The sequence below is a fragment of the Macaca mulatta genome, chromosome 4 (assembly GCF_049350105.2).
Source record: "Macaca mulatta isolate MMU2019108-1 chromosome 4, T2T-MMU8v2.0, whole genome shotgun sequence".
NCBI classification, from domain to species: Eukaryota; Metazoa; Chordata; class Mammalia; order Primates; family Cercopithecidae; genus Macaca; species Macaca mulatta.
Window position 1 is genome coordinate 138,784,257 of NC_133409.1, and position 12,107 is coordinate 138,796,363.

At 41.3% G+C, this 12,107-nt stretch overlaps 1 protein-coding gene across 1 annotated transcript in view; it reads left to right on the forward strand.

Annotated features, from left to right (window-relative positions):
- ZNF318 (zinc finger protein 318) overlaps window positions 1–9,242 on the forward strand; it is a 34,876-nt gene extending 25,634 nt beyond the window's left edge. The window contains exons 7-10 of the mRNA XM_015136420.3: window positions 2,448–2,651; window positions 3,115–3,214; window positions 4,416–4,534; window positions 4,823–9,242. Of these exons, the coding sequence (XP_014991906.2) occupies window positions 2,448–2,651; window positions 3,115–3,214; window positions 4,416–4,534; window positions 4,823–8,167 (3,768 nt within the window). The 3' untranslated portion in view covers window positions 8,168–9,242. The remainder of the gene's footprint in view (window positions 1–2,447; window positions 2,652–3,114; window positions 3,215–4,415; window positions 4,535–4,822) is intronic.
- Window positions 9,243–12,107: the final 2,865 nt, after the last annotated feature.

Here is a 12,107-nt window from a genome sequence, read left to right on the forward strand (position 1 = left end):
CTTTCCTACCTGTCCTTCATATTTCTTTACCTCTCTTTAAAACATATAGTTGGTTTGAGGTTTTCTTTCCCTTTCTATTCATTTCAGAAAAGCACACACAAACTTGTAATTTCATCTACCTAGAAACAACTATTATTATTACTTTTTTTTTTTTGACACAGGGTCTCACTCTGTCACTCAGGTTGAGTGCAGTGACACGACCATGGCTCACTGCAGCCTCCAACTCTCGGGTCCAAGCATTCTTCCCACCTCAGGCTCCCCAGTAGCTGGGACTACAGGTGCTCACCACCACCACACTTGGCTAATTTTTGTATTTTTGTAGAGTTGAGGTTTCGCCATGTTTCCAAGGCTGGTCCCGAACTCCTAAGCTCAAGTGATCTGCCCATCTCAGCCTCCCAAAGTGCTGGCATTACAGGCATGAGCCACTGGGCCCAGCCAAGACCACTGTTAGTAATACCTTGGTGTATGATATTATTAATACCTTGGTGTATGTTATTCCAAATACATATACCAAGGTATTAATTCTGTCCATTTATTCACTTAACAAATATGTATTGGTCACCAATAAAGTGTCAGGAACTGGTCTAGATATGGGAAATAACACACTGAACAGTACAGACAAGGTTCATATTCTCATTAAATAGTAGAAGACAGACAATAAATAAGTCCATGTTAGGTAATGATAAGTGCCTAAAAAAAGAAAGCAGGATAAGGAGTATAGAGTGGTTAGAGAAAGTATTTTGGATAAAGTGATATTCAACGCTCTATGCCTATTTACGTATCTTTGTTGATTATTCAAGTGTATTTTATTAGTTTTCTCAGTATATCATGAACATCTTTCCATGTCAGTAAATACACTTCTCTAATACCATTTTTAACAACCTTATTTTTTGTTGTTTTTGTTGCATGGTTAAGCAAAATTTATTTAACCAATCAAATCACCTGTTGTTTGACATGATACTTTCCATAGGATAAATATCAAGGAGTGAATTGCTGGGTTAAAGGGTATACAGTATTTTGAGGTATGTAATGTATTCCTAGATTATCTTCTAGAAGATGGTGCCAGTTAATGCTCCCACCAGTAGTGTATGGACTCTCCCATCCCCTACCTGTCTGGTGTGATCTCTTTAGTGATTCTTGAATAGGATTCAGGTAGGGAAAGAGTATCTTTGAAGCCCCAGTTGTTTCCCTTTCCTCCTGTCCTACCTTTTTCCCTGAACGAGCCAATATTCTAGGTACGCAGCTCCTTCATCTTGTGTACTATAGAACCCCATTCATAGCTAGCCTCTGAGTTGCAAAAATTATCTTTTTTTCCTGTGCTTTACTCCTGAACATTAACCAAAATTCTCATTTCCTGAGTGCCTTGTTCCAACTTGGTAATAAATTAATTTATATTAAATATTTACTGTTGATCATTTTAATATTAAGGAGTTGATATATTTAAAAAAAAAGATACATGTTACTCAAAGGTGTTAAAATTTTTTTTTTTTTTTTTGGAGACAGGGTCTTACTTGTTGCTGAGGCTAGAATGCAGTGGCACAATCTTACCTTACTGCAACCTCCGCCTCCCGGGTTCAAGTGATTCTCATGCCTCAACCTCCCGAGTAGCTGGGACTACAGGTGCACACCACTATGCCCGGGTAATTTTTCTATTTTTAATAGAGATGCGGTTTCACCATGTTGGCCAGGCCTGTCTTGAACTTCTGGCCTCAAGTGATCCGCCCACCTCGACCTCCCAAAGTGATGTGCTTTCAGGCGTGAGCCACTGCACCTGGCCTCTAAAGGTGTTAAATTCTAAAAGTGATATTTTAGGCAGTTAGGAATGTTTTTCCCAGATTTCTTTAAATCATTCTACATAGATGACCTTATTTATCTATGTATAGTTGTATAGTCTGCTTTATCTATGTACACCAACCCTTCTCTCCAGTTTTTCATACCAGGATGCATGTGATGAGTTCACTATCACCTATTTTCTGCATTTGCTTTACTTAGCCTGTCAATTACCTTTTCCATTTTAGTTTTTTTTCCCTCCCTAGTCGTCATGATTTTCAAATTTAACTGTTTAGTTGCATAGGTAACACATTCAACATTTACTAAAGGGTATACAGTAAAGAGACTACTACCCGTCCTTGTTCTCCACTTCCCTTCCCCAGAGGCAGCCAATGTTTCCACAACCTTGGCTGTTCTTCTAGAGATATTTTAGGATATGTAAGTAAATATATTGCCGTTATGACTTACTTTTTATGCTGTAATAGCACTATGAAGTCAAATAGTTCTGTGTCTTAGAGACATGCTTCTGTTAGGGTTCCCCCCAACTTGTGCAGCTTTAAACATTGGAAATAGGGTCATATGGCCCTATTTCTATTATTATGGCCACTTACTATTTCAAAGAGAAGACAAGTCTAGATTACCTTGAATTCCTTGTAAGTACAGTTTTTGCCCTCTAGGAATCAAAAGTAAACAATGAGAAATTTCGTACTAAGAGCCCCAAGCCTGCGGAAAGCCCCCAGTCAGCCACTAAGCAGTTGGATCAGCCCACTGCTGCTTATGAGTATTATGATGCGGGCAATCACTGGTGCAAAGACTGCAACACCATCTGTGGGACCATGTTTGACTTCTTCACTCATATGCACAATAAGAAGCACACACAGGTAGGTATCCTACTCTCTGTTATTTTCACTCCCACCGTCACTCTCTTCAAACTTCTATACCCCTATCTGCATTGCGAAGCTGGAAAAGGAAACATTCTCATATGGGCAGGAGCCCCAATCTGAAGAGCCAAGAGACACCAACAAAGGAGACACCATCCCCAGGGCTCAGTCCAGGGGACTTGGCTGTAACTAAACACCATGACAAGTGTAAGTGAGGTTTCTGCCTCTTTTGATTCCTTGAGTACCTGATTTTTTTGTTTCATTTTACCTTTCTCTGGTACTTGGTCTAACATGTGTTTACCTTTTCCACAGGTGATTTCCATTTAAACAGTTGGCAGAGGGGGTGGGGGTGGGTAGCTGGGGGCTTCTGGTCCCCTGATCTTATTATGGGGGAAAAAAAGAGAAAAGTGGGTCATTGAGCTTTTAGTGCTGTTGTGTGAGCACCTCTGCCTCTTACAAATAGACACTGGATCCCTACAACAGACCTTGGGCTTCAAAGACCCAGAGTGAGGCCAAACAAGATGCCATAAAGCGCACTGACAAGATAACTGTTCCTGCAAAAGGTATGTTTCCTCTTTGCCTCCTTTGTGGTTTCCTTACATTCAGTTGAGGAAGAGGTGTCCTGAGCTAACGTGCTAGGAAGCAGCATAGCATGAGACAGCCATTCCTTTTAACAAAGCCATAAGAATGCCTTCTGTGTACAAAACAGTGTACTAGGTCCTGAAACTATAAAGAGATGTATAAGACCATGATCTCTACCCACATGACCAAAAATCTACTACTAACATGTTAAACATAGACATGTCACTTAAAATAGAACTGTCTTTGTCATTGGCTTATGGACCCAAAATCTTACTTATTTGGAATCCAGGTTAAAAAGGATAGGAGATGCAGTAATTTAACTGCCTTTTCAACTAAGAACTATACAATATTTTGAGTCATTGTTATTAAGCGGTAAATGGAGAAGCAGAACCTTCCTTTGTCTTTAAACTTTTCAATTTCTTTCTTTCTTTTTTTTTTTTCTGAGATGGAGTCTCGCTCTGTTGCCCAGGCTGGAGTGCAGTGGTGCAATCTCTGCTCACTGCAAGCCCCGCCTCCCAGGTTCACCCCATTCTCCTGCCTCAGCCTCCCGAGTAGCTGGGACTACAGGCACCTGCCACCATGTCTTGTATTTTTTGTATTTTTAGTAGAGACGGGGTTTCACTGTGTTAGCCAGGATGGTCTCGATCCCCTGACCTCGTGATCCGCCCACCTCTGCCTCCCAAAGTGCTGGGATTACAGGCGTGAGCCACCGCACCCGGCCCATAAACTTTTCAATTTCTTACCTTCACAAGTAGCCAGTGCTGCTGCTGTATCCTTGAGATCTACAGAAGAGAGATTCCTCAGTAATTAATACCAACATGAGAGATCCTCATAAAATGGTAATGGACTATTTGGGAGTATAGTTTTTATATCTCCTGAGATGCTTAGTGCTAGTTAGGGTTTGAGGAGACTCAGCAACAGGAATTAATCTGGCACAGGAAACTCCTAAATTAACCAGTTAATGTTCCCAAGAGGTAGAAGAATTAGAGGACTGTAGTTCAAGCCTTAGGTTGGAAAGACTGTGCTATTGGGATTCATCTAAATACTGCTTCTGACTTCACAGTGAGTAAGGCCCTCTATACTGTAACTATTTTACTGCAAAGGGGTGGTGGGATTTCCATTGGTTGCTGTCATTCTGGGTGGAATCGACTTATTTCCTTGACTTTTTTCTACTTCTTCCAGGCTCTGAATTTCTGGTTCCCATCAGTGGATTTTATTGCCAGCTCTGTGAGGAATTTTTGGGGGATCCAATTTCTGGGGAGCAACATGTGAAGGGTCACCAACACAATGAGAAATACAAGGTTGGTCTTTGTAGTAGGCTGTGGAGTTTCCAACTTTTCTGAAGTAATTATTTTGACTTTGTCAAATGGCTTCCGAGCCAGAAAAAGCCACTGACACTTCAAATTCCATATAACCTCTTAAGTTCTCCTCAATCCTAGTGGGAAATGCTCAGCAGATAGCATCCCGTATGTCCTTGAGGAAGATTATTCTGGGGATTTCTACTGAATGAATTCTAACAGTGGCAGGGCCAATATTTTTTTCTCTTGTATTTTCACCAGTTTTTGAGCCTTTATCTTTTTTCTTCCCAGAAATATGTGGATGAAAACCCATTATATGAGGAGCGGCGGAATCTGGACCGCCAAGCTGGCTTGGCTGTGGTCCTAGAGACAGAACGGCGACGGCAGAGTGAGCTAAAGCGCAAACTTAGTGAGAAACCAAAGGAGGAGAAGAAAGAAAAAAAGGCAAAAGCTGTGAAAGAAGTAAAGGAGGATGATAAGGTCTCTGAGAAATTAGAAGACCAACTCTCTGAGGGTAGGAACTCCCCTGAAAAAGCTGAAAATAAAAGGAACACTGGCATCAAACTCCAGTTAAAAGAAGAGGTAAAGAAGGAATCACCAACATCATCTTCTTTTGGGAAATTCAGCTGGAAGAAGCCAGAAAAAGAAGAGGAGAAAAGTTCAGTGGTGACCCCAAGTATTTCTAAAGAAGAGATTGTAGAAAGTAGTAAGGACAAAGAGGATGGCAAAGCTGAAGCTGGGAAGGCAAAGCCCATCAAAATCAAGCTCTCTGGGAAAACTGTTGTTGCACATACCAGCCCTTGGATGCCTGTTGTGACAACTTCAACACAGACTAAGATCCGACCCAACCTGCCTATCCCATCCACAGTACTCCGCAAGTCATGTTCAGCCACAATGAGCAAGCCAGCCCCTCTTAACACCTTTCTGTCTATTAAGTCCTCTGGAACCACTGCTAAACCTCTGCCAGTGGTTAAAGAGTCTTCAGCTGATCTCCTCTTACCTCCAGACATCATCTCCAAAGCATTTGGAGGGGAAGAGGTGATTCTAAAAGGGTCTCCAGAGGAAAAAGTGGTGTTGGCTGAAAAGAATGAGCCATCTCATTTACCTGAACAAATACTACCACCACCACCACCCCCACCTCCACCGCCTCCACCACCCCCCATTATACCTCATCCAGCTGCCCCGTCTCCTGCTCAAGCAAATGCTATCTTGGCTCCAGTAAAATCAAACCCAATTGTATCTCAGACTCTCAGCCCTGGCTTCGTGGGTCCTAACATTTTGAACCCAGTGTTGCCTGTAGCCATCATGGCCTCAGCACAGCCAGCTGCCATTCCTTCTGATGAGACCGCTCCTGGGGTGAGTGAGAGTGACCGAGACCAGACCCTGTACTCTGTGTTAGTACGTCCTCCACCACCCCTGTCAAGTGTGTTCAGTGAACAAGCCAAAAAATTAGAGAAGCGAAATTCATGCTTAGCCACTGCCAATGCTAAGGACCTGTATGACATATTCTATAGTAGTGGTGGAAAGGGGGGCCCTGAGACTAAGGGTACCTCTGAGACTAAGCTAAGTGGTGGTCCATTGGCCAATGGGGAAAATAGCAACCTCTCTAGAACCAAAAGTTCAGACACCTCTTCTACTTATCCTTTGAACAGCAGTGCATCCCAAGAGGAGTTGCATCAAGATGAGGGTTTGGTCACTGCTCCTATAGTTAGCAACTCTGAAAAGCCCGTTGCAAAAACTCTGGTGGCCCTAGGGAAATGGTCAGCTGTAGAACATGTAGACCCAAAAAGCACAGGTAGCACCTATGGCTTCCTACAGCCTCTGACAAGGTTGTGCCAAAGCAGGCCTTATGAAACAGTTACCCCAAAGACAGACACGTTGGCCATATGGACCTCTAGTTCCTTCCAGAGTGACACTTGTAGGGATATATCTCCAGAGAAAAAGAGTGAGCTTGACCTGGGAGAGCCAGGACCACCTGGTGTAGAACCACCTCCTCAGCTGTTAGATATACAGTGCAAAGAATCTCAGAAGTTGGTAGAAATCCACCTCAGAGAATCTGTTAACCAGGATAAGGAAAGCCAAGAGCTCCGTAAATCTGAGGATTGTAGAGAAAGTGAGATAGAGACAAATACTGAACTAAAAGGAAGGGAGAAAGAGCTGTCTGAGGGGATAGTTGATGAGGGAACAAGTACCAGCATTGGACCCCACAGCACAGAAGATTCTAATTTGAACCATGGGAACAGATACATGTGGGAGGGAGAAGTAAAACAGCCCAACTTGCTAATGATTGACAAAGAGGCTGAACAGTCCAATAAATTGATGACAGGAAGTGAAACTCCAAGTAAAGTAGTGATCAAATTGAGTCCACAGGCTTGCTCTTTCACAAAAGCAAAATTAGACTCATTTTTATCAGAAGCTAGGTCTTTACTCAATCCACAAGATACACCTGTGAAAATTTCTGCCCCAGAGTTGCTGCTTCAGTCCCCACCCAGATCAGCTGTGTGTTTAACAGGTAGTCCACAAGAGCAAGGAGTTTCAGTTATTAGTGAGGAGGGGCTAGGAAATTCAGCTCCAGAATCAGCTTCTAGAACTTCTAGGTACAGAAGCCTCAAACTCAAGAGAGAAAGATCAAAAGACTTTCAAGTTAAAAAGATCTATGAGTTGGCTGTTTGGGATGAAAACAAGAAGAGGCTAGAGACCTGGGAGAGCCCAGAGAAACCAAAAGCAGAAGCACTGGAGCTACAGGATGTCCATCCAGAGTTAACAGTGACAATAGAAAGCAAGGCCCTGGAAGACTTTGAAGCTACAGACTTAAAGGTAGAGGAGCTTACTGCCCTGGGGAACCTGGGGGATATGCCTGTTGATCTCTGCAGTACTCGAGTAAGCCCAGCACATAGATCCCCAACTGCCTTGTCTCAGAAAGTGTGTGAAGAAAATTCTGTATCACCTGTAGGGCGTAATTCCTCCACTCCCACTGACTTTGAACCAATCCCATCTTTTTCTGGGTTTCCGTTAGATTCTCCCAAAACCTTGGTGCTTGACTTTGAGACAGAGGGTGAACGAAACTCATCTAATCCCAGGAGTGTTAGGATGCCTTCTCCTAACATTTTGAAAACTGGACTTAAAGAAAATGTTGACCATGGCTTGGGGGGCCTAGAGGGAACACACCAGGCCCTTGACCTGTTAGCAGGAGGAATGATGCCTGAGGAAGTACAAGAATCTTCCCAATTAGACAAACAAGAGTCACTCAGATTGGAATTAAAAACAATTAATTCTGTAGGCCTTGGGCCATCTCCTTGCCTTCCAGACCTTGTTGACTTTGTCACACGGACCTCTGGAGTTCAAAAAGATAAACTATGTTCTCCACTCTCTGAGCCAGGTGACCCTTCTAAGTGTAGTTCCCTGGAGTTGGGGCCATTACAGCTAGAAGTATCGAATGCATCCATCACAAAGGTGGCAATTCTGCAAGTAGATGATGACAGTGCCGACCCTCTGAATTTGGTTAAAGCTCCAGTGTCAAGATCCCCTCCAAAGGAACAGGTAGTTGAAGACAATATGGTCCCTCAGGAAATGCCTGAACAGGAAGCTACAGTTGGTGCCATCCAGGACCACTCAGAATCCAGTGTTCACAACTAAGAATAAATACCTAGAGCTACTTGTGAATGAATCAAATTGGCTTCTAGAAATCAGATGCCCAGATGATCCAGGACTAGTTTGCTATCTCATCTGGAACCTACACTAAGAGATGCAATCAGCATCTTACAGTAAATATTCATGGAAGCTAAAAAATTTACCTCTTTTCCTTTTCCCTTTCCCCTTAAAACACCAGACAAATCGATAACTTCTATATATATATCTGTAAAAATGTATTTTCTGTTAATTTTTTTGGCCAATTTATTTTCTCCCACTTTGTCATTAAAATCAAATGTCTAACTGGCTCACCACATAGTGTGCTTTGATTGTATTTTGGCTTTGACTCTGCCATTTCTGAAACGTGGGGGAGGATGGAGGCAACTGACCTCTCCAATTGCTGTGTTGTATTCCTACCCAATTTCCTGGGCAGTTGATGCATCTCTGGGAAAAACACCAGAAAGCTTGCTGAAATGGAAAACTTGGAAGAATTGTGCATCTCTTAGGCTTTCATTTGGATGGGCCTGCCTTAACATTGTTTGAAATGCAGCGTGAGTAGCTCTTTTGTTTACTGTTTATACCCCTTAATTGGCATGTCAACTCCTGTACTTCCCTTACTATATTAACCTTTCTTGAGATGCATTGTCCTGCTAACCCACAAACCTGTTTGGAAATAAACATGGAAGAATATCTGGCAGGCAGGCTTTTAGAAGACGACAAATCGGTAAGACTTATTCATGGTTTATTGCCAGGAGCAGATATGCTTTAGAGATCACTTTTATTTTTGAAATGGCCTTTGTTCATTGTATTGTGATCCAATAACACTTTGTATGAAATTGTTTGGCAGCCATTTCTGTTGTGAAGGGGTAGAAGATCTCTGAAACTTGTCTTGAGATTGAACTCATTCCCTGTTCCACAAACCCATATGTATCCTTTCCTCTACCACCAATTTATTTCCACCATAGTATGATGTTTTGGGTTGTATATTTGTTAAAAAGATTAAAGAATTTATGAGTTGGCTTGGACAAGTTTAACTTTATTTTTAATGTGTTAATTACTTGGAATAAATGCATTAATCTCATGTTTCCTTCTGGATTTTTGTTTTGAAATCGCACACATTTGAACTCCAAAGGAAAACTAGAACAATGAATCCCTGCTGCCCTATTGTCTAACCACACCCCCAACCATGCTTTCCTCACTTGTCAGAACTACTTCATGCCACAATGTTAGGACATATAGTCTGCCCCAGCGCAGCCTGGATGGGTAGTGAGTAGGCAACAGTTGTCTGGTATTGGCATCTTCCTATTGTGAAGCTTTTTATATACCTTTGTGTTGACTCTCCATAGATTCTCCTGGGAACTGAGCTCCCCTAGGACAATCAGGTTCCTGCTCTTGGGAATTAGGGAGCTCAGTCCTCAGATTTTCTATCTCTGTCCCAGTTTCCTCTTGATAGCCCTGTTGTCAGCAGTTTATAACCTGACTCAACAGGGCCTTCAGAGTCTTATTTACCCACCTGTTCCTGAAAGATAATACAAAATTACTGATCTGTATTTCCCCCCCATTTTTTTTCCCCCATTTCCTTATGTACAGAACTATAAAATCCCTAGGTCAACTTTGAGAAGGATTTTAAATTTTTCTTAATGTCAATTTAGAAGTCATTCTGGCCTCTCTTTATCATGTTATGGAAATGGCACAGATTTGGGAGAGCTAGATCCTTGACTATGCCTCAGTCATTTACCTTGCTGTGATTTTAGACAAGTTAGTTTACCTTACTGTGTCACAGAGTTGTTTTGTGTTGTTTCCTTTGAGATAAGGATCATTATCTTTATCCTAGCACCAATATGTACAGGATCAGGGTATCCTGCCCGTGTCACCTTTCTAGTCCTGGTTTTTAGGACAAAGCCTGAGTTCAATGCAGTTTTCTTGCTTGGAAACCATAGACTAACTCAAAAGGTGCCATTTAGAAGAGTTTAAACCCAAATGAGCTTCAGGGAGATTTGTTTTCCCAGAGAACTACTCCCTCCCTGTTCTAGCAGGTTATCTATAGGAATTCAGGGAACATAATTTTTAACGCCAATTTGTGCTGATTTTCAGCCTTGTTCACTTAGTTCCACTTCCCTTTAGGGCAGGACCAGTGGTTTTAGGGAAAGAGGAGGAGATCCCAATCCTAACCTTACTCCCTCAGAGGGCACTGGAATCTTACTCTCTAGGTTAGGAGGGGGCCACTTGAAAGGAGTGAGAAGAGAAAAGAGGCAAAATTTATTGTAGGAAGGGCAGAACTAGTTCAGGTAGCTAGGGCTGGAGTACTTTGAGCCTAAGCTTTGGTAGTAACTCTTTTTGTATTCTCTGGATAACTTCAGGATTTACACCAAAGGCATCTACCAATTTGCGGGTTTTTCAAAAATAATGCTCACTTAAAGAGTTATGGGAGTGGCATTCTTTATATCTTCCTTGAACCAGCAGAGGGAGAACTTTTAGGAATCTCTATTCTGGGCAGGAAGTGTTGCTGCCTCCTTCCTTTTGGTTAGTGGGATCTAGCTTTGGAACCTATCCAGAGAAGACAGGTGAAAGGAAGGACAGAATTCTAACCCAGTAGCTGGAGATAGAGCATATTTTTTTGTTGTTGTTCTCTACCATCACAGTACTGAATAAACTTTCAACTTAGGAGAGTTAGACACATGGAAGAAATGGGCCCTGAATTTTAAATGCAGCTTATGGTGTAATATAACTATGTTTTAAATTTTACAAACATCAGGAACAACTTTTATCAGACATCCTCAATTGTGAGAGCAGATGATCAGTAATTATGTTTAAATTTAGGCAAATACCTAATTTTACCTAAGGTGTATAAATAACTCCCTAAAAATTCCCCTTGGCCTTGCAAATGGGGGCATTCTGCTTTACAAACCGTATTATATTCACAGGGCACATAATACTCTCTGTTAGTATTGCTGAATAATATAGTTAAGTATTCTTACTTCACCTATGACACTTCATCTTTCAAAAAAGTCAGAAAGTTAATATTTTGGTAGCAGAGCATGCCAGCACATAGTCCATTTATCGGTCTGCCAGGTTCAGGGACTAAGGAAGAATGGGGTGGGGAGGTGGACATACAGGACACATGCATCCAATAGGAACATGAAGTGTAATTTTAAAAGTTGGAGGACAGTTCAGAGAGGATGTAGCCTGTAACAGAAATAAGTGAGGTAGTTTCATATATATATATATATATGTGTGTGTGTGTGTGTGTGTATATATGCTTTGTTAATATATTAATATATATCCCTAAACCTTGGTTCTCACCTTAACAAAGCTTACATACCAAATCTACGATAAGAACCTAAACAAAGTCTTTATTAACAATTTATGTGAGAACATGGACAAATGGAAATAGTTTTGTGAGCCCATCTCTTCTTTAGAGTTTAAAATTGCAATAATGTTTATGTAATTTTTAACTAAGTTATGTATACAATATTCATTGATAAGCCACGAAGTTGAATTTATAATGAAAATCTTCTAAAAATCACAACTCTTCTGATTTGCCCTCAACCCGTATACACTTTCAGAAGAATACATATAAAACATGTATGTTTATGTTGTAGCACTTAACATGGTTGTAATTTTACATTTATGTTTCTTTGATTAATATTTGCTCCCCTTAAGTACATCATAAACTCCCCAAAGCAAGAAGTCTGCCTTTGCTTACTATTTTTTAATCATTGTATTCACAGTGCACAGTTGTCTGGCATATAGCAGGTGCTCAATAAAAATTCATTGAAAGAATCAATGTGGTAATAGTAGCTGTTTTTATTAACAAATTGTGAATACTTAGCAAATTATAAGTCGGTAAAAACTGTAAATTGCCTATTGTATTTTCTGGGTGTTTAGCACTCTAGAAGCCAACTGTCCTCTTGCTTCTGTCCTGGGTCTTTGTATACAAAGCACT